Source organism: Euprymna scolopes, chromosome 2, assembly GCF_053919585.1.
Source record: "Euprymna scolopes isolate OS-2025 chromosome 2, ASM5391958v1, whole genome shotgun sequence".
In the NCBI taxonomy this organism is placed as follows: domain Eukaryota; kingdom Metazoa; phylum Mollusca; class Cephalopoda; order Sepiida; family Sepiolidae; genus Euprymna; species Euprymna scolopes.
The window spans coordinates 42219132-42247101 of NC_136483.1; the positions used below are offsets into that span (position 1 = coordinate 42219132).

A 27970-nucleotide genomic window follows, 5' to 3' on the forward strand; every position below is an offset into this window, starting at 1 on the left:
CCCATTTTATACTAGCCATTCCTTCCCATTGCCTCATGATAATTAATAATTTTTCTTACAAGTTTAATGAAAAAAGCCATTTCATTATAAACACTCCAAATCTTTTAGCAGTAATCTTTTGACTGCTTAATCATAACTTTATTCATAGCTTGAATGACAAAATAATTTTAAAGTAAACACTTCCTATTTTTGACAAGCAACTCTTAATTATAACGGAATTGTTTGTCTACTAAATAATACATTTCTTATTTGGTAGAATGAAACATAAGCTTTAATTCCACACTCTTTAACTTTCATTAGCAACTGCTAAATATGACCTCATGGTCAAATTGCTAAATCGCAGCTTTGTCTTCACATGTTGATTTTAGCTTACTAAAATTTCCTATCTGTTCTAGAATTGCCAAAAAAAGTAAATGAGATGATCGTTTATTATCTGTTACATTGACTTGAAAGTAACAACTATGTTTCTAATCCTGCATATTCATGATACTACACTATATTTGTAAAAAATATATCATACTTGATGACTAACTACCCTTTCATCATTTTGTGAGTTATCTATCTTGTAAATCATAAATATCTTAACCGATGACAAAGTTATTCCAACATATATCTATATGTAGATCTATGTATCTAAATATTTAAAGTTAAAATATGTGCATATCGTTGCATATGAGTGTGGAGTAAATTTCGAAATTAATGAACTGAGCATTGTGAAATTTGGAAGAAAAATACTGGATAATGTGGTCTGTATTGAGTTTAACTTAATTTTATATAAAGGGGCTAAAGAGGTCTAGAAACTATTTGTGAAAATTCAGGTACAAGGTTTTTAGACAATTAAACAGTAGTTGTTAAATATCAATTAATAAATATTCACAATATGTCAGTTTATTTGAAATATTTCAAGGGGTGTTATGAGAAGGCACAATATAGCAAGAACCTTCCATTTAAAAAAGAACAACTATTTCTGATTTGAATGAAACTTGATCTACTGTTATTAAACAAGATTTCCTGAATTTCAACTTCTTTAAAACCCTTAAATTTTTCTCTAATGAAAATCATTTAATGGATTTTTATTAAAGTAAGACTAAACAGTCCAGGCATAAGATTTAGTAGCTTGAATATTTATTTTTTAACAAAGTTGTGCAAAACTGTTATATTCTAATTAATTTTTAATCAACAGAATATTCATTTCAGGGCAGATATTCTGATAGTCACATATAAATATGAATATCTAGAATCAGAATTCATAAAAATGCTAAAATCACTTCCACAAAATATTGTTCATCTTTATTCTGTACTCATGCTAAAATAAAGGCTTAGTATCTGTTCAATTTTTGACTAGAAAGGGAGAAATACTACTAAACTAAGACAATTTCAATTTATATTCCAATTCAGAGTGACACTTATTAGGAAGCTAGATTTTCTCTACATTAAAAACCGACGTTGTGTCTAACTTTGCCTTTGTAAAAGACAATAATTAGGACATCATAGTTTATTTAGGACTCTGATAAATATGCCAACTAATTTTAAATGTGTAGATAGAGAAAACGCTATGAATGTGACAAGATAAGAATCGTAAATGATGAAAAGAATGATTAGCATAACAAATGCTATGATAGTAACTTTTTAACAAGGGAGATAACTATCAAGATCTATTTTAAATTATTCCCCTTTATGACGGTTTCATATCAAAAGCAAAAGCTATATAATACCTAAGTAAATAATTTAGTAAGCATAATAGTTTAAATAATTAAAGAAATCCTATTAATAATTAGTATAGCAATTCAGTAGTCTAAATATAAAAAAATCTAAAACAATAACATTACAAACTGTAAAAACCATTTACTGTTTAATGAAACTATTACAAATGTGACATTTACAGTGTTAGCATTTCTTAAATAAATTTATCAAAATAATGATTAATATTATTTATTTTGTTCACGTTTTTAAACTTTACAAAAGTTTCAAAAAAATTGTTTAATTATTTTCTTAATAGGATGTTAAAAGTTAAATTTAATTATAATAGTATCATTTAGTCATTAACTTTTTAATTGAACTAAATTCTTATAAAACTGTAGCTAATTTTGTTAAAGTAATGTTGTTTAAGCCTTTGATTATAAAATTATTTGATGTAAAAAGATCCCAAATTTTCACTCTTTTAATAGATGAAGATTTCCTTAAAATTTTAAGGCCTAAAATAACTTTCTATTTGACAGTTTAAATGCTTCCAAGTTTAATTCAAATTTTCAAGGTCACAAAGTAATTCATTTTTTTCTTCAATTAATAACAAAATAAAATAAAATGGTTGACTTCTTTTATTTCAAACTATTGCATTTTTATTTTATTTTAATAGATAACCGATTAATAAATAGTAGACAAAAATAATATGTGAGGCACGTAGAGATGAGAAATATACATATGCAAATTATTTTGATAATATTTGATAATAAAATTCTTAAACTCACATGTAAATGGTGCACTATGTAATCATATGGACTATATAATAGTTCATATAGCATTATATATATTATGTTCACTTATTTTATTTACCTCTTCAGGAGTTTACACACAGGGTTAGGTTTTAAGTAGAAAAACCGGTGCACAGCCTACAATAAATGTCTGGTGATTAGCGATAAACTAACTCCCTCTCAAAGAGAAGGTTTAGTCTGGGAGATGAACCTCCTGTGAAGGAAAAGAACCAGAATAGACTACAATTCCCCACCTTCTGTCAGCCTGATTGCAGAGGATGCATTCTCAACTGATACAAACATAAAATAAGTTGACACTGCCCACTTTCACAGCTATTAGTAAATCAGTTCATTTACAATTTATCACTTATGATAGCCATTGTGTTTCAAAATTAAATAATACACATAAGTGATTGATTGACTATAAAACCTAAATCATTTAAAACAATTAATAGATTCATTCTTTTTAATATGCATCATTATAATTACTTATAAATAAACAGTTGGTTGGTTGTTTTTGTTTTACAGCATATCAACCCTTTTCAGATTATTTAATGCCGAATGCAGTTATTTTGAAGAAAATTTATTTAATAGAATATATATTTGCTTTTCAAGTCGGTTTCTATTTAACCCATAGTTGGGACCCTAATAGCTACTACGATTCCGGGTTAGAGTGGACCTGGGAGGAATGGCAATTAAAGGGTAGCTCCACACTCCCCAAAGCCTGGGGCCTCACCATCGGATATAGTTTAAGGTCATATCCAGGACCATATAAACAGACTCTACAAGAAATATATGCTAAAAATGATAACATTGTTATTGACCTTATATAAAGTTCACAAGAGAATCACAAGTTTAATAATATCACCAAAAAATACATTTAAATATTTCTTGAAAATAATACAATAATTCTTTGATTATGGTAATAATCAAAAATACAATAATTATTTGATTATTATTTTTTTTTTTTTGCATGGTAGGTATGCACTATAAAATGTCTAATTTCTACTGTTTATATATAGTGTATATTTTATGAAAAGATAGAAATGTTTACCTAATTTTATAACTTAACGAGCTGTACATATACATTAATAACTATCAAATTGGTGCCCTCAGCATTGTTGTGGGTAGGGTTTCAGCTATCCATATTTTTCAGCTATTGATTTTGAGTTGGTAATTTGGGAATTTTGAACCAAATGTATTAACAGTAAGATAAAAACATAACCCACCTAGGTCTGCATGAGTTATACATAACGAATAATTTGAAACCACAGAAAGAGTGGATAAAAACATATTTCCGAGTTTAATTAACAAGTAATCATGAGCTCAATTCCTGACATGGTTCATCAAAACATTTAATGAATATGGGGAAGCAGAATGAAGACAAGAAACCTCTATTGATTAAATGAAATATTCATTTTATAATTCCCAGAACATTCTCAGTATGTTAATTCAAGAAATTCATGTAATATAACACCTAAACCATATAGATAATAGCAACATTTTACACACATTATTAGTTTACCTATCACCTATATTTCACCAAGAGATGAATGGCATAGTTTGTCTTTTCACACATTTAGTCCCTATAATGTTCATGAAGCCAGGGAAGACGTTTCCTACTCACTATGTGTGATCACACAATCCCATTTGCTTTCATAAAATCCGCTTAGTATTCAATATAGCATAATAGTAGTACAATTTTGAATAATGTTAGTTGGTTCAGTGCTTGCTTTAATGGTATGTCAACTATTGTTGGGCCACTTTATACCAAAACCATACATATGTTTTCCATATGATTAGTTTGTATTTTTTTTTTTTAGGTATATACTTTAGTTTGCAAATGATGATTTCTATCTAATCCATAAAATAAAACGACTAAGTTAAAGTCAACCCGGAAGTAGTAGTAACTGAACTAAGGAGTAATTCCACCACTGGATTCATGTCATACCTAGGACCGCTAGTGGTAGCTTCAGTAATTGATATGCTTCAGAAATGTGGTAGACAGAAAATTAATGGTAGAAAAAGCTGTGAAAGATTTTAGAGGGTGGGTAGAACTGACCACTTTGCCGAAGGAACATTTTTTTTTTTTCACATGGGGGTCACCACTTATCAAGGCCCGAAGGCCACTCAGGGATAAGGGTTATTGTGTGTACAGTAATCAATGAGATAGTATTGTAGTAATCATTAGTATTAGGGGTTTTGATAGAGTGTCTTACTTAAGGGGGCGGTTTGTCAGGAGTTTGTTTATGTTGGACTTGAAGACATCCAAGTTGTAGTCAGGTGGGAAACAGGCAAGCGGCAGAGAGTTCCACTGGCGTGCAGTTCTAAGAAAGAAGCTTTGCTCATGGAATCTACATTTGGATTTAGGCACAGATAAAGAGTGGGGAAAATTATTGACAGTAGTTTCAGCGAGATGGGTGTTTCTCGTGAAAGACTGGCAAGGGAGGACTAGGGATTGGAGCTCAGACGAGCACCTGCCATGGAAATAATGATAAAACAAAGACAGGCTTGCAACGTCTCTCCTGTGGGAGAGAGGTTGCAAGGAAGAGAAAAGGGCATCCCCCACTAAACCACGAAGTCTATTTTGTACTCTGTCAAGGCAGGATAGGCTGTTTTTAGCAGCTCCTGCCCAGATGTGGCAGCAGTACTCCATCCTTGGACGTACTTGGCTTTTATACAGATAGAGAATTGCATCAGTAGTGAGATATCTTCTGGAGCCGTAGAAGGATCCCACCATTTTCCCAGCGTCCCTGGCAACAGATTTGATGTACGTGTTCCATTTCAGATCAGGAGTAAAGGTCAAACCCAGAAGCTTGTCAAAACATGGGGCCTCTCCAAGACGAGAGCCATCCATTTCAATTGATGCCAGATGGGGATCAGAGCGTTGATGATGTAAAGATAGAAGCTTGGTTTTGGATGAATTAAAAGCAACCAGCCACCTCTTCCCTCATTGTACCACGTGCTCAAGATCAGAGGAGAGAGCATTAGAGAGAACTTTGTCATTTACGGCCTTTGATGTGTTGCCATACGTGTTGCCATTACGAGATGAATAATTTAAATGCATCTCATAAATTCCAAAGTAAGCAATCAAGCCAAGTAGTAGTAACTAAACTAAGTGATTCAACAATCCTTGAAGCTTCCAAATTCACACCTCACCACTAGATGTAATTTTGGGCAAAGTCACTAAATTGTAGCATGAGTTTATTGTGAGAAAAAAATTCTGTGTGGGCATTATTTTGTTGTTGTTGTTGTTGTTAAATATTATTATATGAGGAATCTTTTCGAGTTTAAATCTATTGAGAAATACACATTTTGTATTGAGAAATACATGCATTTTAAGTATGTAAACATTAGGTAAAATTATCCAATTTGGCTTCCAGAGACGATCATTTTGGATAGCTTGTTATTCTTTTCCTAATGTTTACATATTTAAAGTGTGGGTAAAAAGCAGTTTTGGAGAAGAGTGGAGTTATTGTTTCCATTTTGTGATTCCATACATGAATTGAACGATGCGAACGCCCTCTAATGATGTGTTTGAAAGTTAAGCTACCATGTTATGCTCAATTACCAATATGTGTATTTTTCAAAACAAAATATGTATTTCTCAATAGATTTTAACTCAAAAAGATTCCTCATATAATAATATTTAACAAAAAAAGAATTTTTTAATACCTACACAGAATTTTATTTTCTCATAATAAATCCATACTGCGATTTAGTGACTTTGTCCAATTTTATGTCATTCCTAAGACGGCTGAAGGTACCTTCAGTAGTTGATGTGCTTAGGAATCTTATGAGATGAATAATTTACTTTTCATAAGTTCAAAGATAAACAATCAATACCTATTTAAATAGTTCCTACTTTTAAATTAAACATTACTTTGTTAATTAAAAATAAGCTAAAAAAAATAAAAGTTAAACAAGTGAGGAGTATTATTTAATATCAGAATTTGAAACTATGCTCTATTTCAGTATGTGAGGTTTTTTTTACCTCTCTGATGTACACTACAGTCGTTTCATCTTGCATGTATGAGCAAATTCAATTATTAGTGTATTGATCAGCCCCTAATATCAAGAAATATTTTTCTTTATGCTGTCATAAATAGTATATACACCATTTTCCATTAATCAATGTAGCACACATTGCTTCTGTAAAGGAGACATCAAACTGGTGAGGTTGCTATAAAATCAATCTGCATTTCAGATAATATATCAATAGATGTCTAGATATTCAATGCAACAAGAAAAAATGTCCTTTATATTTACTCCAAAGATGTCTAATCATAAACCTCCGATTTTAAATACCTGTATAATCTCTCTCTCTCTCTCTCTCTCTCTCTCTCTCTCTCTCTCTCTCTCTCTCTCTCTCTATCAACTAAATATGATACCGTTTTGGTTATCTTCAACTCCTCCCCCCTCATCTCAAACATCACAGTGTGTTTGGATTTTATTTTTATTCATACAATATAGTTGTATCTGAAATTTCTTTTTATCTTTCATTTTAGTTTGATTTCATTTTTATTTAGATTTGTGAATAATCATCTGACTTGGAATACTCTTTATTTGTTTTACATAAAAATTAATATGTCGCTACACATTCATAAACTTGTTTTGGTCAGCCAGTTACAAGTAAGTAGAGACCTCTTCAGACGATATTGCTTATACAAAAGTTTAGTGGATTATGACCTAAACATTTATATAAGCAACATCGCTTGAAGAGGTCTCTAGTTACTTATAACTGGCTAAACGAAACATCCTCATGAATGTGTAACGACATATTAATGCTTATGTAATACAAATAAAAAGTATATCTTGCCCTACTTCGATATTGAGTACTCTTTTATTAATTTTGTTAAAAATTCATTGGTTTCTTTACCCTGGAAATATTAACCTGTAATTATATATATATATATATATATATATATATATATATATATATATATATATATATATATATATATATACTAGCATTTCAGCCCAGCGTTGCCCGGGTGTTTGGATGTGTATGTTGAGCAAAAAAAAAAAAGTGGTAGTAGGAAGGCAGGCTCGAACTCATACCGCAAAGGGGGAAAAGAACAGGAAAAAAACCTGACGTCTTTGCTGTTACGACCACTGCCAAACCAGAAGTGATTTATGTTCAAATTAAGGCTAGACCAATCGAAAGGACAGGATGACTAGCAAAAATATGGGCGAAAAAAGTGACCCCCTTCCTGTAGAAAAGTGCCCAATTGAAGATGAAGATATTAATATTTTTAGCCAAGTTTTCAATATTTGTCGTCTGAAAGGTTGAACTTCAAAACGATACTGATCTTGGTACAATCCGTCGCCTCTGTCGAAAATTTTAGGCAGACAGGTAAACACATACATTTATATATTGGTAACTAAAAATTTTCGACCCAAACTGAAGAAAAAGAATACCCTTTATGTAAAATTTCAAATGTTTAGACCAGAAATTGTCTGAGTAATTTGGTACAGACTGAAGAGAACAATTTTTTTTTAACTTTGACCCCTATTATGACACCTTAAAATTTATTGTTTTGGGCTCAGATCAAGTTATTAAGTTAGATCCATGTCCAAAGAACCTATATCGTACATTTCAAGTGTTTAGACCCAAATTGTCGGAGGCGTTTTGTAGAGTTCTCAAAGGTCAAATCGTTGAACTTTGATCCCTTAATCGCCAAATTTCTGGCCGAAAACCAATCAGATCGATTTTCCCAAATCTCAGTACCCTGTATATCAAATTTCGAGTCTGTAGACTAAAAATTGACAGAGTTATTGCATAAGGAAATGTACACAGATACACACACAGATACACACACAGACACTTTCACTTTTATAGATATACTAGTATTTCAGCCCGGCGTTGCCCAGATGTTTGGATGTGTATGTTGAGCAAAACAAAAAAAAAAAAAAAAAAAAAAAAAAAAAAAAAAAGCGATCAATCTTTTAAAAATTTGACCCCTATTTTGACCCCTTAACATTTATTGTTCTGGGATCAAATGAAGTTATTAAGTTAGATCCATGTCCAAGAAACTTATATCTAAAATTTCAAGTGTTAAGACCCAAAATTGTCGGAGGAGTTTGGTAGAGTTCTCAAAGGTCAAATCGTTGAACTTTGACCCCTTAGCAGCCAAATTTCTGGCCAAAAATGGATTACAAAGATTTTCCCAAATCTCAGTACCCTGTATATCAAATTTCGAGTCTATAGATTTAAAATTGACAGAGTTATTGCGTAGGGAAATGTACACACACAGACACACAGATACACAGATACACAAACACACAAACACGTTCACTTTTATAGATTAAACAAAAATATATGCGTATACATAAATATACATGGAAACAATTTTATGTTTACTGTAAGCTTTTTACACAAATATTATGCAAGTATAAATCATGTAAAATATCTGCATGAATCTAATTACACGTAATAGTTAACTAAAGATGACCATCACATAAGAAAACCGAAAAAACTAATAGGGAATTAATTAAAATGAATGTTTAAAAGAATATGCAAATTAGCTAGATCTTTTGCTAGTGAATGCAATCCCACAACCCATATATAAGAAAATTGTATTTTCTTTTTAAATAAATAGCAAATAAGGTTTTTAATATGAATATCAATACACACAAAAGAAAAACGAATTTATAGGAGTATAGACTAGCATGGGTTCCCGGCGTTGCCCGGGTATTTGGAGATGTATGTTAAGAAAAAAAGAAAATTGGTCAATTTTTTTTAATTTACCCCTACTATGACCACTTAAAATTTATTGTTTTAGGCTTAAATCAAGTTATTAAGTTAGATCCATGTCCAAGGAACTTATATCTAAAAATTCAAGTGTTTCGACCCAAAATTGTCAGAGGAGTTTGGTAGAGTTCTCAAAGGACAAATCGTTGAACTTTAACCTCTTAATCGCCAAATTTCTGGTCGAAAACCAATCAGATACATTTTCCAACATCTCAGTACCCTGTATATCAAATTTCGAGTCTCTAGACTAAAAATTGACAGAGTTATTGCGTAAGGAAATGTACACACAGAGGTACACAGACAGACAGATACACAGACACATTCACTTTTATATATATATATATATATATATATATATATATATATATATATATATATATATATATATATATATATATGTGTGTATATATATATATATATATATAACAACAATGTGATGAATTAAATCACAGATTTATTAATCTTGTGATTCACAGTCTTACAAAATATTGTTGGGCAGAAATATCTTTATATAAGACAATCCCAGCAAAATAAAATAGCTCAATATACAAGATAGAGCAGAGTAAAAATTGTAGGTTTTATATTAAAAAATTTTTCAGTAAAACATAACATTTTAAAAACAAAAGTTTATTATTTGAACAAGGAATACACAACATTTAAAGTTCTTCCCTTAATTCATGGCTTTTTGATGTAAGGCTCATCTCTTCAGAGGAAATGTTTTTAGCAAATATTTTTTATGGATCAACATAATATTGCTTTTTAATTAATAATGCATGTGTTAAAAAGCAATATTATGTTAATCCATAAAAAATATATGCTAAACGTCGTGTATTTCTTGTTCAAATAATACATTTTTGTTTATAAAGTTCTATATTTTACTGAAAAAAAAATTATATAAAATTTACAATATATATATATATATATATATATATATATATATATATATATATACACTAACATGGGTGCCCGGCGTTTCACGGATATTTGGAGGTGTATGTTGAGCAAAAAGAAAAAAAAAGCGGTCAATTTTTAAAAAAATTGACTCCTATTATGACCCCTTAACATTTATTGTTTTGGGGTCAAATCAAGTTATTAAGTTAGATCCATGTCCAAGGAACCTATATTGTAAATTTCAAGTGTTTAGACCCAAAATTGTCGGAGGAGTTTGGTAGACTCCTCAGAGGTCAAATCGTTGAACTTTGACACTTTAAACGCCAAATTTTTTTCCAAAAACCGATCACCTAGATTTTCCCAAATCTCAGTATCCTGTATATTAAATTTCGAGTCTGTTGGCTGAAAATTAACAGAGTTATTGCGAAGGAAAATGTACACAGACAGACAGACGCGTTCACTTTTATAGATATATAGATTAGCAGGGTGCTCGGCGTTGCGCGGGTATTTGGAGGGGTATACTGAGCAAAAAAAAAAAAAGGTCAATTTTTTAAAACTTTGACCCCTATTAAAAATTTATTGTTTTGGGCTTAAATGAACTTATTAAGTTATTTTAAAATTTATTGTTTTGGGCTTAAATGAACTTATTAAGTTAGATCCATGCCGAAGGAACCTATATCTAAAATTTCAAGTGTTTCGACCCAAAATTGTTTGAGGAGTTTGGTAGAGTTCTCAAAAGTTAAATCGTTGAACTTTGACCCCTTAACCGCTAAATTTGTGGCCGAAAACAGATCACATCGATTTTCCCAAATCTCAGTACCCTGTATATCAAATTTCGAGTCTGTAGACTAAAAATTGACAGAGTTATTGCATAGGGATATGTACACACACAGACACACAGAAAGATACACAGACACGTCCATTTTTTATAGCATGGGTGCCCGGGGTTACCGGGTATTTGGAGATGTATGTTGAGCAAAAAAAAAAAAAGTGGTCAATTTTTTTAATTTGACCCCTATTATGACACCTTAAAATTTATTGTTTTGTGCTCAAATCAAGTTATTAAGTTAGATCCATGTGCAAGGAACCTGTATCCAAAATTTCAAGTGTTTAGACCCAAAATTGTTGGAGAAGTTTGGTAGAGTTCTCAGAGGTCAAATCGTTGAACTTTGATCGCTTAATCGCCAAATTTCTGGCCACAAACCGATTACATCGATTTTCCCAAATCTCAGTACCCTGTATATCAAATTTCGAGTCTGTAGACTAAAAATTGACAGAGTTATTGCGTAGGGAAATGTACACACACAGACACACAGTTACACACACAGACACTTTCACTTTTATAGATATATATATATACTAGCATTTCAGCCCGGCGTTGCCCGGGTGTTTGGATGTGTATGTTAAGCAAAACAAATAAAAAAACTTTGACCCCTTAACAGCGAAATTTATGGCCTAAAACCGGTCACATAGATTTTCCCAAATCTCAGTACCCTTTATATCAAATTTCGAGTCTGTAGACTGAAAATTAACAGAGTTATTGCGAAGGACAGACACACATACACGATCACTTATATATATGTATACTAGCATTTCAGCCCGGCGTTGCCCGGGTGTTTGGATGTGTATGTTGAGCAGAAAAAAAAATGGTAGTAGGAAGGCAGGCTCGAACTCGTACCGCAAAGGAGGAAAAGAACGGGGTAAAACCTAACGTTTATGCTATTATTACCACCGCCAAACCGGAAGCGACATTTTTTAAAATTAAGGCTAGACAATCTAAAGGAGAGGATAACTTAAAAAAATATCGGTGAAAAAAGTGACCCTCCCCCTGTAGAAAAGTGCCTAGTTGAAGGGGAAGATATTAATGTTTTTAGCCAATTTTTCGATATTTGTCATATGAAAGGTCGAGCTTTAAAACGATACTGATCCTGGTAGAATTCGTCACCTCTATTGAAAGTTTAAGGCAGACATGCAAACAGACATACATACATACATTTATATATTGGTAACTAAAAATTTTCAACGCAAACTGATGTAAAAGTTTGTCCTATCTCTGAATACCCTTTATGTAAAATTCAAATATTTAGACCAGAAATTGTCTGAGTAATTTGGAAGAGACCGCAGAGGTCAATTTTTTAAAAACTTTGACCCCTATTATGACCCCTTAAAATTTATTGTTTTGGGCTCAAATCAAGTTATTAAGTTAGATCCATGTCCAAGGAACCTATGTCTAAAATTTCAAGTGCGTAGACCCAAAATTGTCGGAAGAGTTTGGTAGAGTTCTCAAAGGTCAAATCGTTTAACTTTGACTCCTTAATCGCCAAATTTCTGGCCAAAAACCGATCACGTCGATTTTCCCAAATCTCAGTACCCTGTATATCAAATCAAATTTCGAGTCTGTAGATTAAAAATTGACAGAGTTATTGCATAGGGAAATGTATACACACACACATACGTTCACTTTTATATATATATATATGGATAGATAGATAGAAAAACAAAAATATATAAGTATACATATATATATATATATACATATATATATATATATACATATATATATATATATATATATATATATATATATATATATATATAAGTGTATATATATATATATATAAAAAAATAAATGGACGGATTGAAATCTCAATAAAATATATTTTGTCATTTTATTCTTGTCTACCAAAACATTTTATGGCTGTAAAAAATTGCCAAACATAAGTTCTGGATGGTACATGATTCCTCGAATATGCGACCTTAAAGGCAAATGTCACATAGTTCACGACACAATTCAGATCATTAGCTTTCCAACAAGCCTTCATTTGTTAAATTCTGATCATTAGTTTAGTCGCCGAGATTTCAAACTTATAAAATTATCAGAAAAACTGGTATATCTATATGTATATATATATATATATATATATATGGATATATCTATACTTTTACTTTTGGGGGATGAATTTTACTTGAGGTTTTTTATTTATTTGCTTGGTTGTCTCCTCTGGTGCCTTGCCAGGATAGATATAAATATACCACCTTTTTCGGCAATTTTATAAGTTCAAAATCTCAGGGACTATTGATTAGAATTTAACAACTGAAGACTCGTTGGAAAGCTAATGACCTGAATTTTGTAGTGAGTTATGTGACATTTGCTATTAAGGTCGCACATTAAGATGATCATCCATCATCTAAAGCATATATTTGGCACTTTTTACAGTCATAAAATGTGTAAATCATAGTCATTTGTTTTCCTAGTTTTGCATATGAATCAGAGAATATCTGATATTTCCCAAAAATCTCTGGCCTTGATGGAAGGGAGACTAAAACTTGGTGCTATGGTTTCAAATGATCTGAAATAATAGCAAGGGGAGACTTGATTCCAAATATTTCTAATATGTTATATCTCCCCTCTTTGGTTTTTATACATAAAGTAAATTTCACAGTGTATTAGGATTATTTGATAATGGAGAGATTCATAATCAAACCCTATTTCTAAAAGGGGGAAGATATATTATATGAGAAATATTTGGAATCAAGTCTCCTTTTGCTATTATTTCAGATCATTTGAAACCATAGCAGCAAGTTTTAGTCCCCCCCCCCCGCCATCAAGACTAGAGGTTTTGGGGAAATAAAGCTAAATGTCTGTGTGTTTATGCGTGTGTGTGTGTGTGTGTGTCTGGTCACAAATAGGCTCCTATATGGTTGACTATTTCAAAACACTGATTACATATAATGATAGAAGATGTATCGAGACACAGGAATGAGTATGTTTGATCTGGCAGAACAGTGGTTCATTAAAATTGTGGGGTCTGCGTTCACGCTTGGTCCACAAAGTATGGAAATAAAAAATTTAAAAATGAAAAAAAAAAACGTTTACAAGTGTTTTTTGATATAGATGTACATAAGAATACTTTAATAAGTATGTTTTAACTTAAATAGGGATGGTATAATAAAATTGTGTGGTCTGCGTTCGCGCCTGGCCTCCATAGAATGGAAATAGGCACAAACTTTAATAACGACTTTTCATATCTATCGGGGTAAGTATACTTTGATAATTACGTTTCAGTTTGAAGAAATATGGTATGATAAAATTCTGGGGTGTTCGTTCGCATCTGACCTCCATAGAATGGAAATATGTCACAAAGTTTAACAAGGTTTTTTAATATAGATCCACAGAATATTGTGATAAGTGTTTCAGTGTGAACAGGTATGGTATAATAAATTATGGGGTTTATCTATTTTATTTTTACTTTCATCATATTTTGCTTTGGTTTTGATACCCCCCAAATTCGAAGCTATCTCATTACAACCCTTCCTTTTCATAACCTATCATACTTTCATAAATCAGAGTCCATTTTCTGTAGGCTGTTTTTGAACCCAGTCAACGACGGGTACTTTTGCTAGTATATATATATATATATATATATATATATATATATATATATATATAAAAAGATGTATGTCTGCTTTCCTGTCTCCATATTTTCAAACTCTATAAAGGGGCTTCAAATGATTGGATTTTTTATGGACCGCTCTTTTATGGGTCTTTAACCGATTAAAATTGTTTTTAAGGGTTCAAAATTGAAAAACAATCGTTATACATTTTGTACTTTAATCTTAGTTTATATTTAATTTTAAATGAGTTCATGTACGTGTCATATTGGTACAGTGGTAAGGTACTTGAATGCTATACTAGAGTTGTTTCATATTTTTTCTTTTTCATAGTTTTCTTTCGGTTTCGATTCTAACTGATTGTACCCAAATACATTTTTTTGTTTTCATTTTTTAAATTATGACTCTAAAATAATATATACAAAATATAAACAAATTAAAAGATCATATTTACGATCAGACAAAGTCAGGTGCCCACTCCCTACTCTAGTATGTGTGTGTGTGTGTGTGTATGCTGGTGCAATAACTATTGCTTGTACAACAAGTGCATCATTTTTCGGACAGAAGTATCATTACTATTAACTCTGAGCACCACAGTAGTATCTTAGGATGCTACCAGACTTTGCTGGATTATCATCACTCTATGGGATTAACATATCTACGTTGATACAGATAAATAAAATCTTGTTTTCTGTTTTCTTTATGTATTTTTTTATCTGATGGAGAAAGACCAAGATTATTCAAAAATTTTGGAGTTACAAATAAAATTCAGTAATTTACTTCAAAATGAAAAACAATGATTTTCCAACCATTTCTCAGACATTGTTATCCAACTTGCACTGATCTGTATTATTATTCATCGGACTACTGTTCTCATCTTGAGTGTGATTTTCACAACGTTTCAGTCGATGTAACTTCCGCCCTTCTCCAGGTGTATCTTGTCGAACTCGGGAATGTTTCTGCCGAATTCGGGAATTTGGACGGGATTTCAAGCGGAACCCTTTATTTACTTAACGGGGTAGTGTGCTCTTGTTACATCAACCATGACTGGATAGAGGTCCTAAGTAATATCACATGCTACCCTCATGAAGTAAATAAAGGGTTCTGCTCGAAATTCTGTCCAAATTCCCAAGTTTGACAGAAACATTCCCGAGTTCAACAAGATACACCTGAAGAAGGTCGAAGGTTACATAGTCCCAAACGTTGTGAAAATCACACTCAAGATGAGAACAGTAGTCCAATGAATAATAATACAGACAACCAATCCTCATCTCAAAAATTCAGGAATTGCACTGATCTGTTCAGTCAAAATTTTCCTTAAGTGTAACCCTTAATTCAATGACAAAATCTTTTATCAAATTAATAGACTAAATTGTCAAATACAACGGCTCAATCTGTGACGCCATGAAAAAAAAATCACCATTGCTGTCTAGTTTACACAAAGACTGTGGATTATTTACTTCTTTAACAAAATGAATCGTTCTATTGGTGACATTGAGTGGATTATTGGCAGTCTCACAGCATATCATTGAAGCCTCTGCAACAATCTCCAATATTTCATTGAATCGCCACCTGTAGCTTCTTAGGACATACTTGCATCCAGTGAGAATATGTTTTAAGTTGACAGTTTTTCTACATGTTTTGCATCGATTAGACATAGTTAATCCCCAGGCATAAAAATTGATAAGATATCATAGATTGCCTTTATAGGAAAACTTGAATTTTTAGGGTCCATGTATTTGAGGTCACATTATATGATTCTGTCTTTTGCACCCTTCCACTTGATCCATGCAGCCTATTTACTTAGACCTACAGTTCTAGCAATGCATGTGGCTTTCTGGAGATGATGAATTTCTTTCAAAACCATTTTCCTTTAATTTACAGGGTATTCTTTGAACGTCAAAGCTGTGTGTAGAGACTTTGACCTACTCTTCCACATGCCACAGCGCTAATTATTTATTTCATCATAAGGGTCGATTCTGCATCTTCTATGTCATGTTTTGCCTTCTATATTCGACCAGTTATTTCTGATTCGACATTCTTCACTAGTGGTTTGCAGGAGTCAGGCAGCACTTAGAAAAATCATGCTTTACTCGTAACTAATTTATATTCCTCAATAAGTGATGACATTGGAAGTTTTAATTCCGTTGTGAACTGTATAGTGACACATTTATCAACAATTAGGCACCTGTAGCTATTTTTTCATAAACTTACTGATCATACACTCTATCATCTCAAATTTTGTAGGTGACACCTCATAAACTTATATTGGACATAACTTGTGAATTAAGCACAAGCAAATTCGCTATAATTTGCTTTTGTTTATTCACTATAATTTGCATTTGTTTAGGAGATCATATTTACTAATGAGGCATAATCCATTCTTTAGCATTTTATTTAGGTCCTAACAATGATATCGATAAGTCAGAAGTAAAAAACAAGCCAAAAACTATGTTGTCCCTTGACTGATTTAGGATATTTTCTCCATTTAAACACTTGGCCGGTTGTAAAAAATAAGGGTAAAACAGCCAAATGACACTGTTTTATCACAAACGATGGATTAATTTGAATTCGGTACCATTCAAAACCCCTATTTAAACACAAGTATGAATTTTTGGAGAAAAGTAAAAATGAGCCCCAAAAGGGGTGTTTTTTACCCCTAAAACACCCGGGGCTCAAGCCCCACAATTTTCCCAGGGTAAAATATTATGTTTCCAGATGTAGATTCATATGGTCTTGCTTTTAGATAATTTTCATCAAAATCTAAGGGTTGGAAAAGATTCTATTGTGAGAACAACTACCAAGATGAGAGCGATACTCCAAACAATCAAAATTAATACCAATCCTCATCACAAAATTTTTTTTTGAAATTTATCTAACTTGAATGCATCAAATTTATAGAAATTTTGTTCAAATAAAAAAGAAATAAATTTGAAAATTTTAGAAAACCGAGTAATGCTGATAATTTTTGTTATTAAATGAAAAAAAAAATGAATAATAGATACACAGTTGCCAGACTATGATTATTTTTCAAGGCCAAATGTTTCAGAAAACAATTTATTAAAAATGATATTGTAAACCTGAGTTTAACTTGTAAATACTATTTAACAAATAGCGTGGGTCGTTAAATGCAAAAGCACCAAATAACATTTATTTTATCAAAATAAAATTGTAAAAGCATTTATTGTATCAAACTATAAGGTACTTATGCATTATACGGGCGGAGCCATTTTGTTTTGTTGGGTTTCATTGAATGACTAATAGGGGACGCAGCTTTCCAACCTAATTCAACAGTGAGGCATTTATGCCTTACACGGACGGGGTCATTTTGTTTTGTTGGGTTTCATTGAACGACTAATAGGACGCACAACTTATCAACCTAATTCAACAGTGACAATAATTAAAACAATATTTTGTTATAGTTTTACTTTAATTCAAACAATTTTTATTAAAATTCTATTTTTCTTTTATGGCGACTTCTTTCCGTTAAATTGTTTGAAAAAAATCCAATGTTGCTTTAATTTTTATTTTCTTATAATGAGTTTCTGTTAAATTGTTTGAAAAAAAAAATCCAATGCTCCTCGAGGGCAGAGTTAGACACAAGGTCGGTTTTTTATGTGGGGAAAGGAACAAAAATTAAAATTGCCTCAATCTAGAAGGATTTCTCCTCCATTGACTGAAGACAGAAAAGAGGATGTATAGTATCAGAACAGATTCTACACTTTGCTCTTAGCTAAAATGCCAAGTAATGTTGCTTTAATACAAAAAATGTATTTTTTCAATAAATGATAAATGTTTTTACACTTAGATTTTGATACATTTTTAAACAATGACTTTTGGTTTTCAAGTATTTTGGTGTTATTTATTTTTAAAAATTTATTTTGTGTGTTATTTGACCAAGAAGAAATTATGTTATATTAAATTTAGATGAGAAAACAATTCAATTACTTTTTTTGGTAAATGTAAAGTTTAAGCATGATGCTCTTTTTTAACGTTATTAATTAGAAACCTATATTTTAACATGGGAGGGGGTGTTTTATAACTATTCCAAGAAGAAAATGGAGTTATTTCCCCCTAACAATGGCGCCGTCTGTAAAATGTACAATTGCCAAAAAAATACAATTTTCGTTCAAATTCAACGTAGAAAACAATATCCTTCTAGACTGCAGCAATCTTAACTTTTGTTTCTATCCAAAGTGCTAGATTTTCCAACCATTAATAACCAACCTTATGTCTAATTCTGCCCTCGTGAGGAGGCAAGTGAATGGGAACAATAATTAAAAGAATAAAATAAAAACTTAACAATCAAAAGGAAATAACCTAATTTTTTTTATCTGAGACAGAGAAACAAATAAACCAGAATTTTTCATTTTGATTTTAAAAAATCCATATATTTTTTACCCCTTTTTACCTCCTGAGACGAAACCAGAATTTTTCCAGGATCAAATATTACATTTCCAGATGAATATTTATGTGGTCTTGCTTTTATGTAATTTTCAACAAAATCTAATGGTTGAAAAATATTCTAAGTACTGAAAAGTGCTATTTTTGCCCATTTGGACCCCTTTTGACCCCCCCCCCCGGGGATGCAACTAGAATTTTGCCAGGGTAAAATATTACGTTTTCAAATGTATATCTACATGAACTCGCTTTTGGGTAATTTTCAGCAAAATCTTATGGTCGGAAAATATTTTATATCTCAAAAAGTGCTATTTTTGCCCATTTTGCCCTTGTAATCCCCTTGGGATGCAACCAAAATTTTATATAAAAAATTCGAGAATGTTACATTTTCTCCCTTGCTTAGTTGTAACTTCATGCAAAATTTCAGAAAAATGTAATGAGTAGTTATTGAGAATTTTTGGAACGAACAGACGAATGAACAATGGTGAATTCTAAGGTCCAAATCCAACTAAGTCGGTGGACCAATAACAGCAACCTTCAGGATTTTTTTGAAGATTATGGAAGTTTCATTTGCATTAACAAAGAAATTTGTTTCTTTACAAGATTCTTTTATTATGAATTAACTGCGACATTTTGATGGCTTTTATTTTTTTTTATTGTAGCTAATTTAAAGAGCTCCTGTAGGTGGGTAACCACTTGTTTCATATATGACCTGGTACATGAGCGACATGTCCAAGAAGTCGCACACAATCCTGCCTTTTTTTAATCTATAAGGTTTAAAAATTGAAATAAATATAATTTTTACGAACCCGAATAATGTGTATGCAACTTCTGGGGCACCCTATATATATATATATATATATATATATATATATATATATATATATATATATATATATATATATATATATATATATATATATATATATGACTACTTCGTTTAATCACATAAATTGATATTCGAAGATATAACTGTATGTGTACATTTTCAGTATTTACTTCAATAGTGCTCAACACATTGGTAGAGCTAGATAGTAAGTTATGAAAATATATATGGCAATTAAGCTACACAGAATATTCCATGTTTAATGAAATGCAGAATATTCTGTGTCACTTAATTGCCATATATATTTTCATAACTTACTATATATATATATATATATATATATATATATATATATATATATATATATATATATATATATATATATATATACAAGGCGTAAAGTAAAATTTAAAAAAGGGTGTCGAGCCAACATGTGTCCTTTTGATCGTTTTTGAGTTTCCCCAGGTATAATTGATCCATGTAATTCTTCCCTATTATCATTTTTAGTCAAAAAATTCAGATTTCAAACTATTGTGTTACTTTTTGCAAAATAGCACAAATCAAATGTTGAATGAATGTATGTATGTAATATATGTAATCTTTTGCTTTTTAGTGAAGTCATAAAACAAATAATTTTATAGTTATATTATCATTATTAAATGAACAATAAAACAATCTATTGTTTTTTTCAATGTTTTTAAGTGACCAATTTAAACACAAACAAACAAATGAACATTAAAATTATTTGTATAACTTTTCTTTTATCTTTCAGAATGCAAGGAGCTCATTAACAAAATAATAGAACCCACTCCAAGCTTACGTCTTCCTCTCATGGATGTAGAAATACATCCATGGGTCACATTAGAAGCAAAATTTCCCTTTCATCCCTTCCAGTCTTTCATAAAGGACAAGCCTATGCGAAATCAGGTAATTAAACCAACATACATGAATTAAATCAACATTCATATTTCATATTTTTTACATCATTGTTTATACCATTAGATTTTTGTTGTTTCTCTGAAGAAAATTTTTTATAACTTCCTAAGAAAATATTAAATTTGCTCATCAGCAGTTTTTTCTTGTTTTAATACTTAAAAAACTACAAATTTTAATACTTAGCAATTTCTGAAACATAAAACCTATCTGTGGATTCTAATAATTTTTTGAGAAATATATTAAATATATTAATGAGCGTTTGGAAAGTTTTTGATGGGTAATGATTGATAATTTGCATTATTTGGATTATCAGACTACTATTCTTATATTGGATGCTATCTTCACAACGTTTCAGATTGTGCAACCGTTTACTATCTTAAGGTGCATCTTTTTGAACATGGAAATATTCTAGTTCAACATGGGAATTTTTTATGTCAATCTCAAAATCTAGAATAACAAATGACACTTTTATCCTGTGATGGCTGATACTGAGAACAGTCTACTCCTGTGAATTAAATAAAGAGTTTAATAAAAAAATTCTGTTCAAGTTCTGAAGCTTGACATAAAAATTCCTAAGTTCAGAAAGATGCACCTGAAGAAGTTGAAAGGTACATTGACTAAAACTGTAAATCTAACAACCAAGATGAAAATAGTAGTCCAAATAATCGAAATAATACATATTAATGGGCATTATTAGTTTTTTGATGTTACATAATCTATATAAATATTAATTTTAATTTTTCTCACATTGTCAAATTTTCTCTTTCATTATAATTCTTCTGATTTTACAAAAACACATCGCTAATATTTGATTCAAATGAATTTTTCTTCTCAGAAAAATATTAATAAAATTATTGCTGGATATAATATGATTTAATGAATCGTTAAAACCTTTATACTATTCTAGTTTTTTATCATTAATATCTACCGGAAAAAGTTTTCTTTTGTGTATGTCGTGAATAAAGATATAAATTCATGTCTGATTTTATAATCCTTTAAAATTACATCATTATTGAAGCACATTAAAAATGATCACTTACAAGAAATCACCAGTTCAAAAAGTAGTATCAGGGACATCCATAGAAAAACTGATTCTGATAGGGATAATTAAGATTGGATACTTTTATATTTTCTGTTAAAAATTTGATTATATCAATGCCTATAAAAAAAGATAAATTATCTATTTTAAAAGGATAGAAAATCGACAATTGTAATGAAAGGATAAATAAAACTGATTTTTCTTTTTAGGGCATTAGTGAAAAATGTGTCAATTTGAAAAGTTTTCCGGGCGGAAATAATTATTTTCTGTAAAACTGAAACGGAGTATCATTTTATATCAAATAACATGATACAACAATAAAAACAAAATATGTTTTAGTCAAAAGCAAATTTCGATCTGTCAGGTTAAATGCTATTTAGATCCAACTTTAAAATCTCAAAAGATAAATGTATGTATGTATATATGTATGTATGTGTGTGTGTGTTTCTTAACTAAGAATGAGAAATCTTTTTTTCAAATTTGACAAATAAAAGTAACCTTACAGAAAGTATAAGCGTATATAAATTATAAATGTTATTAAAGTATTTAATTTTATATATTTCGAAATTTATTTTCCCTGGAAATTTATTGAATATGAAATTTCATAAAAAACTGGACATTTTCAGTTTGGGAAAATGCTCAATTCTTTGTGTATTCACATTAAATTGTTCTTGTTGTTATCATTAAGTGCAACTAATTCAATCAACAATCACTGATATCAAATCCTTCTCAGTCTGTAAGTCACTTATATATTATTAAAACCACCCACATCAGAGTTTAGAATTAATTTTTGTGTATTTAATTATAAAATCCATTTTAGTTCGTTTTGTTTATATATGAGGAAAACATGTGTCTGTCTATGTGTCTGCTAACAAACATTCGATCTTAGAATGTAAAATTTTGTAGAAAGAACTATACAAATTATTTTAAAAGGACTTCATTATTCACATTTATAGAGTATCCTACTCCAAAACCCTATCTATTTGAATAAAATTCTGAAACCATAGTACGTTTACGATCTGATTTTATTAAATTATATTTTATTATCAAGACAGTTTATATAGTTTTTTTTTTATATTGTATTTTCTTTTAAATACGTCTGAAAGTAGTATCAAATTCTCAAATTACAAAACATTCTACCTCAAATATTAATGAAATTCAAACCATGGGCAAACCTTAAAATATTGTACTGATTTCCAAAATTTGAGCAAGTTTTAATAATTTTAGAACGTGGTTATGAAATGGCGGCTTAATTTTATAAAATTAAATATTCTTAGCACATTATTAAGTTCTATGTTCACACATTTTTCACTATTACAGGAGTATATTCTTCATTGCTTTAAGGTGTGTTGATGTTCAATTTTCTAGAACTTGTCAGACAGCTCAAAAGGGTGTCGATATTATGAATCCATCTTGAAACTGGCACTCCAGTTAGTTTAATAATAATTAAAAAAAAGCAAAAAATAATTAAATTATACATGATTTCATTAAATAAAATTATTGATTATTAAATACAATTATTTCATTTATTTAATAAACTTAAGATATTAATAAACATGGAGCAAATTAGATGTACCCCTTTAGCAGAAAAATTACTCATGGAATATAAAAATTAAAAGACAAATGAAGGGGGAGGCAGTCCAATAACTTTTGATCTCTTCCTTGTGAAATCAGTTGATATAGTTCCCAAGCAGCTTAAGAAGTTGTTAGCCATATTAAATTCTAAATAAAGCCCCATTGCTATACATTTTCTTTTAAGAAATTATAAGAATTATATTTCAGTAATGAATTATGAACACTTAATAATATGGAGTTACTATTCAATCACCCTGTGTATTTACACTTGAAATATCAAATCAATTATTTTTAAATTTAAAAACAAGCAATTAAACATCTTTTTGCTTACTATGCCAGTTTCTATCTTTTCTTTCTCTTCTCTGACTCTCAATCTTAAATAATTTGACTCGCATATTAGATAACTTTTACAAATTCTTGGAAAAGTTATATACAACTACTTATTACTGTATACATGTCAAGGTATATATCTTGCAATTTGACCACATCTACATAAAAAAATGAAAAATCACGTGTGTGTGTGTGTGTGTGTGTGTGTGTTTACTGGTCAAAAATTTAAAAATACATTCAATTGATGTTTGTGCCATATTGACAGAAACACAAAAAAAAAAAAAAAACTTTAAAGAATGAAATCTCGGACACTGCAATAAAATAGACTTGTAAAAATATTTCAATTGTTTTTACTGATTTGTTTTTGTTTAAAACTTAATTTTCCATGGCTTGTATTAATGATGAAATGATAAATATTTGTTGATTTTAAACTATCAGTAAGTGTAATATTTACGAATCATTCACACATGTATATATAGATATATATACATATATCTATATATATATATATTTTACATAGGAGTCACTTATCAAGACCCGAAGGCCACTCGAGGATAAGGATTAATGAATGTACAGTAGTCAATAAGATAATATTGTAGTAATCATTAGCAGTGGAAATTTGGAAAATTGGATTACTTAAGGGTACAGTTCATCAGGAATTTGTTTACATTGAATTTGAAGACTACCAAATTGTAATCAGCTGGACAGCAGGCAAACGGAAGAGAGTTTCACAGGCGTGCAGTTCTAAGAAAGAATCTTTATTCATGGAATCTACGTTTAAGTTTAGGCACAGATAAAGAGTGGGGAAAATTATTGATAGTAGTTTCAGCTAGACGAATGTTTTTGTACAGTTTTTGTGATGAGGGATCATAGATTGGAGCTCAGACGAGCACTTGCCATGAAAATAATGGTAAAGCAGAGACAAGCTCACAACGTCTCTTCTGTGGGAAAGATGTTGCAGGGAAGAGAAAAGGGCATCCCCTACTAGGCTACGAAGTCTATTTTGAATATATATATATATATATATATATATATATATATATATATATATATATATATATATATATATATATATTCTGTGTCAATCGCTTTATTGCAGATTAGTAAAATATCAATATTTCACTAAATATACAACAAAATGAAAATTATATCATCAAACGACTTCTTTAAAGTTAGTTATTTCCAAAAATGTTATTCAAATTCATGCGAAATTCACAAAGTTATGACATTTTATTCTTTATCAAAAAATTTCCACTGTCCATCGCTTTATTGCAGGTCTCTTAAAATATTGTTTTAGGGCAAAAAATATAATGTCTTATTTTGCGAACTTTACTTTTTATTATATTTTTCTGTCAAAGAATAATAACCAAAAACATATTCTAGATATGGGCCTCATATAAATTAAATCGACAGATCTACCATTTTTTAAATAACTTAAAACAACCTTTTGTCCCCCGAGGAAGTCAATTCTTTGATCTTAAAAGAAGTTATGGTTCTAGCAACATCAACTGTGTTCCCCCACAAGGCATCCTTTGAAGTAAATTGCTCTTCTCCCTCATGAACTCCTCTTTTTAATATTAATCAGAGATATTCAATGGGGTTAAGGTCTGGAGAACACGGTGGTTAGGTCATGAAAGTTTCCCCAACGAATTCCATAAATTCAAGGAAGAATGCATTCGCTACAAGCAGAATGTCATGTATAAAAATCATCTGAAAGCGACGTGACAATGGTAGGTCATTTAGCCATGTTGACAAATGATTATCCCAAAAGGTCCTGTACGCATTGCTGGTAAGCTTTACACCCTCTGGCGCTCGGAATGGTTCAACCAACTTATCCCCAATGATTCCCGGTGAAAACATGATGCCTACACCTTCTTGTTGTCAATGAACTCTGTAATGAGTTGGAGTTCCGTTTGGGTTTCAAACTTTGGCCCATGTATCCGGACCATCAAGAGTAGCATAGGCCTCATTCCTAAATAGAACCTATTGGAAATCCATTTTCATGTAATTCTGTGTCCAAGCCATTCGTTTTTCCCTATGTTGTTTGCTCAATGGAGGCATTGAAAACGGTTTGATGTTCCTTGCAATCTCATTCAACACATTGTACAGGGCATGCCTGGATCTTGGAGGTTTCTCCTGATAACCTTATTTTTCTGGATTTGGTGTTCGGATTGTTCAGGAATGCAGCTAAGATTTTTGGATTCCATTCCAGCTCCGTGGCTAAATTTTTGATGGACAATCTTTCTGCGAGTCCAGCAACTATTCTTTGCTCTTTGATAACATTTAGTCGCCTGCTTTTTTGGCATTGTAAGAGATCTGTAATAAAGCGATGGACAGTAAAATTTTTTTGATAATAAATAAAATGCCATAACTTCGTGAATATAGCATGAATTTTAATCAAAGTTTTGGAAATAAGTAAACTTAAAGCAACCCTTTGATGGTACAATTTTCATTTTTTTGTGACGTATATTTAGAGGGAAATATTGATATTTTACTAATCTGTAATAAAGCGATTGACACAGTTTATATATATATATATATATATATATATATATATATATATATATATATATATATATATATATATATATAAGTGTGTGCAATTATTTCAATATTATACATTATTGTATAGTTGTATAGTTGGGAGTTCCATACTTCAGATTTTCAGGGTTAGTTGTAATTGAGACGTTGCCAGACACTCTCAAAATACATCTGACATATTCATAATGTGGTTTTCCAATTTCTTATTCTTGACATATTTTGACTTACATCATTAATTGAGCACTATATCTTAATTCTTTTACATATATATGTATATATATATATATATATATATATATATATATATATATATATATATATATATATATATACACTCCTATAAATTCGTTTTTTTTTGTGTGTGCATTGATATTCATATTAAAAACCCTCTTTTCTATTTATTTAAGAAAGTTATATTTTCTTTTTAGAGTTGTGGAATTGCATTCACTAGCAAAAAATCTAGCTAATTTGCATACTCTTTTAAACATTCATTTTAATTAATTCCCTATTAGTTTATTCGGTTTTCTTATGTGATGATCATCTTTAGTTAACTATTACGTGTAATTATATTAATGCAGATATTCTACATAATTTATACTTTTATAACATTTGCATAAAAAGTTTATAGTAAATACAAAACTGTTTCCATATATATTTATGTATACGTATATATTTTTGTTTAACAAATTTTGCCTACCAAACTCCTCCTAGAGTTTTTGGTCTACAGACAGAAAACTTTATATGTAAGGTATTTGAATCCATGCAAAACATTATATTTGGGTTTTACCCGGGGAAAAATCAATGCAAAAGTGTGAAAATTAAAAAAAAAAAAGAAATTTGCCAGGTGAAGGTCGAATGTCGACATTACGAATGCATAATGTAGTAGCTATTGGTTGATGTTTTTATTTTTAGCCTTGCATTATAAATGTCTTCATAGCCCAGTCATTGACAACAGGCAAAAATAAATCGTGAGCTGAACGTTTTGGTTTCAATTCTTGGTGGTGGCACATGAGTTTTTTTTTTTTTTAATTTTTTTCAATCATTACTACGTATTGTGTCCAATCTATCTATATCTATATATCTATAAAAGTGAAAATGTCTGTCTATCTATCTGTGTACATTTCCTTACCAAATAACTCTGTCAATTTTCGGTCTACATACTCAAAATTTTAGATATGGAATATTGAGATTTGGGAAAATCTTTTTAATTGGTGTTTGACCAGTAATTTTGCTGTTAAGGGATCAAAGTTCAACAATTTGACCTTTGAGAACTCTACAAAACTCTTCTGCCAATTTTGGGTTTAAACACTTGAAATTTTAGATATACGTTCCTTGGACATGGATCTAACTTTATAATTTAATTCGAGTCCAGAACAATAAATGTTATGGGGTCATAATTGGGGTCAAAGTTAAAAAAAAAATTGATCTCTGCGGTTTCTACCAAATTACTCAGGCAATTTTTGGTCTAAACATTTGAAATTTTACATAAAATGTAGTCAGACATAGGGCAAGCTTTTTAAGCGTTTTTTTTTCTGAAAATTTGGCTTCCAAAGGGCAAAGTCCAAAAGATTTTACCTTTCCGATCTCTAGTAAACTATTCAGCCAATTTTGGGTCTAAACATTTTAAATTTTACATAAAGGGTATTCAGACATACAGCAAGCTTTTTAATCAGTTTTGGGGCGAAAATTTGGCTGGACAAAGGTCAAAGTTTATAGAGATGACCTTTAGAAAATCTACCAAACTCCTCCGCAAATTTTGGGTCTAAACACTTGAAATTTTAGATGTCGGTTACTTAGACATGGGTTCAACATTT

The 27970-nt window shown here is 30.5% G+C and overlaps 1 protein-coding gene across 3 annotated transcripts in view; it reads left to right on the forward strand.

Moving 5' to 3' along the window:
• The window catches only part of LOC145291414 (uncharacterized), an 879668-nt gene that overhangs the window by 579956 nt on the left and 271742 nt on the right, over positions 1-27970 (forward strand). For all 3 annotated transcript variants that reach the window (XR_013869410.1, XM_080137226.1, XM_080137236.1), the window contains one exon: positions 20508-20662. Coding sequence is in view for 2 of the 3 variants with exons in the window: in XM_080137226.1 (XP_079993352.1) it covers positions 20508-20662 (155 nt within the window). In the remaining variant the exon portion in view is untranslated. The remainder of the gene's footprint in view (positions 1-20507; positions 20663-27970) is intronic.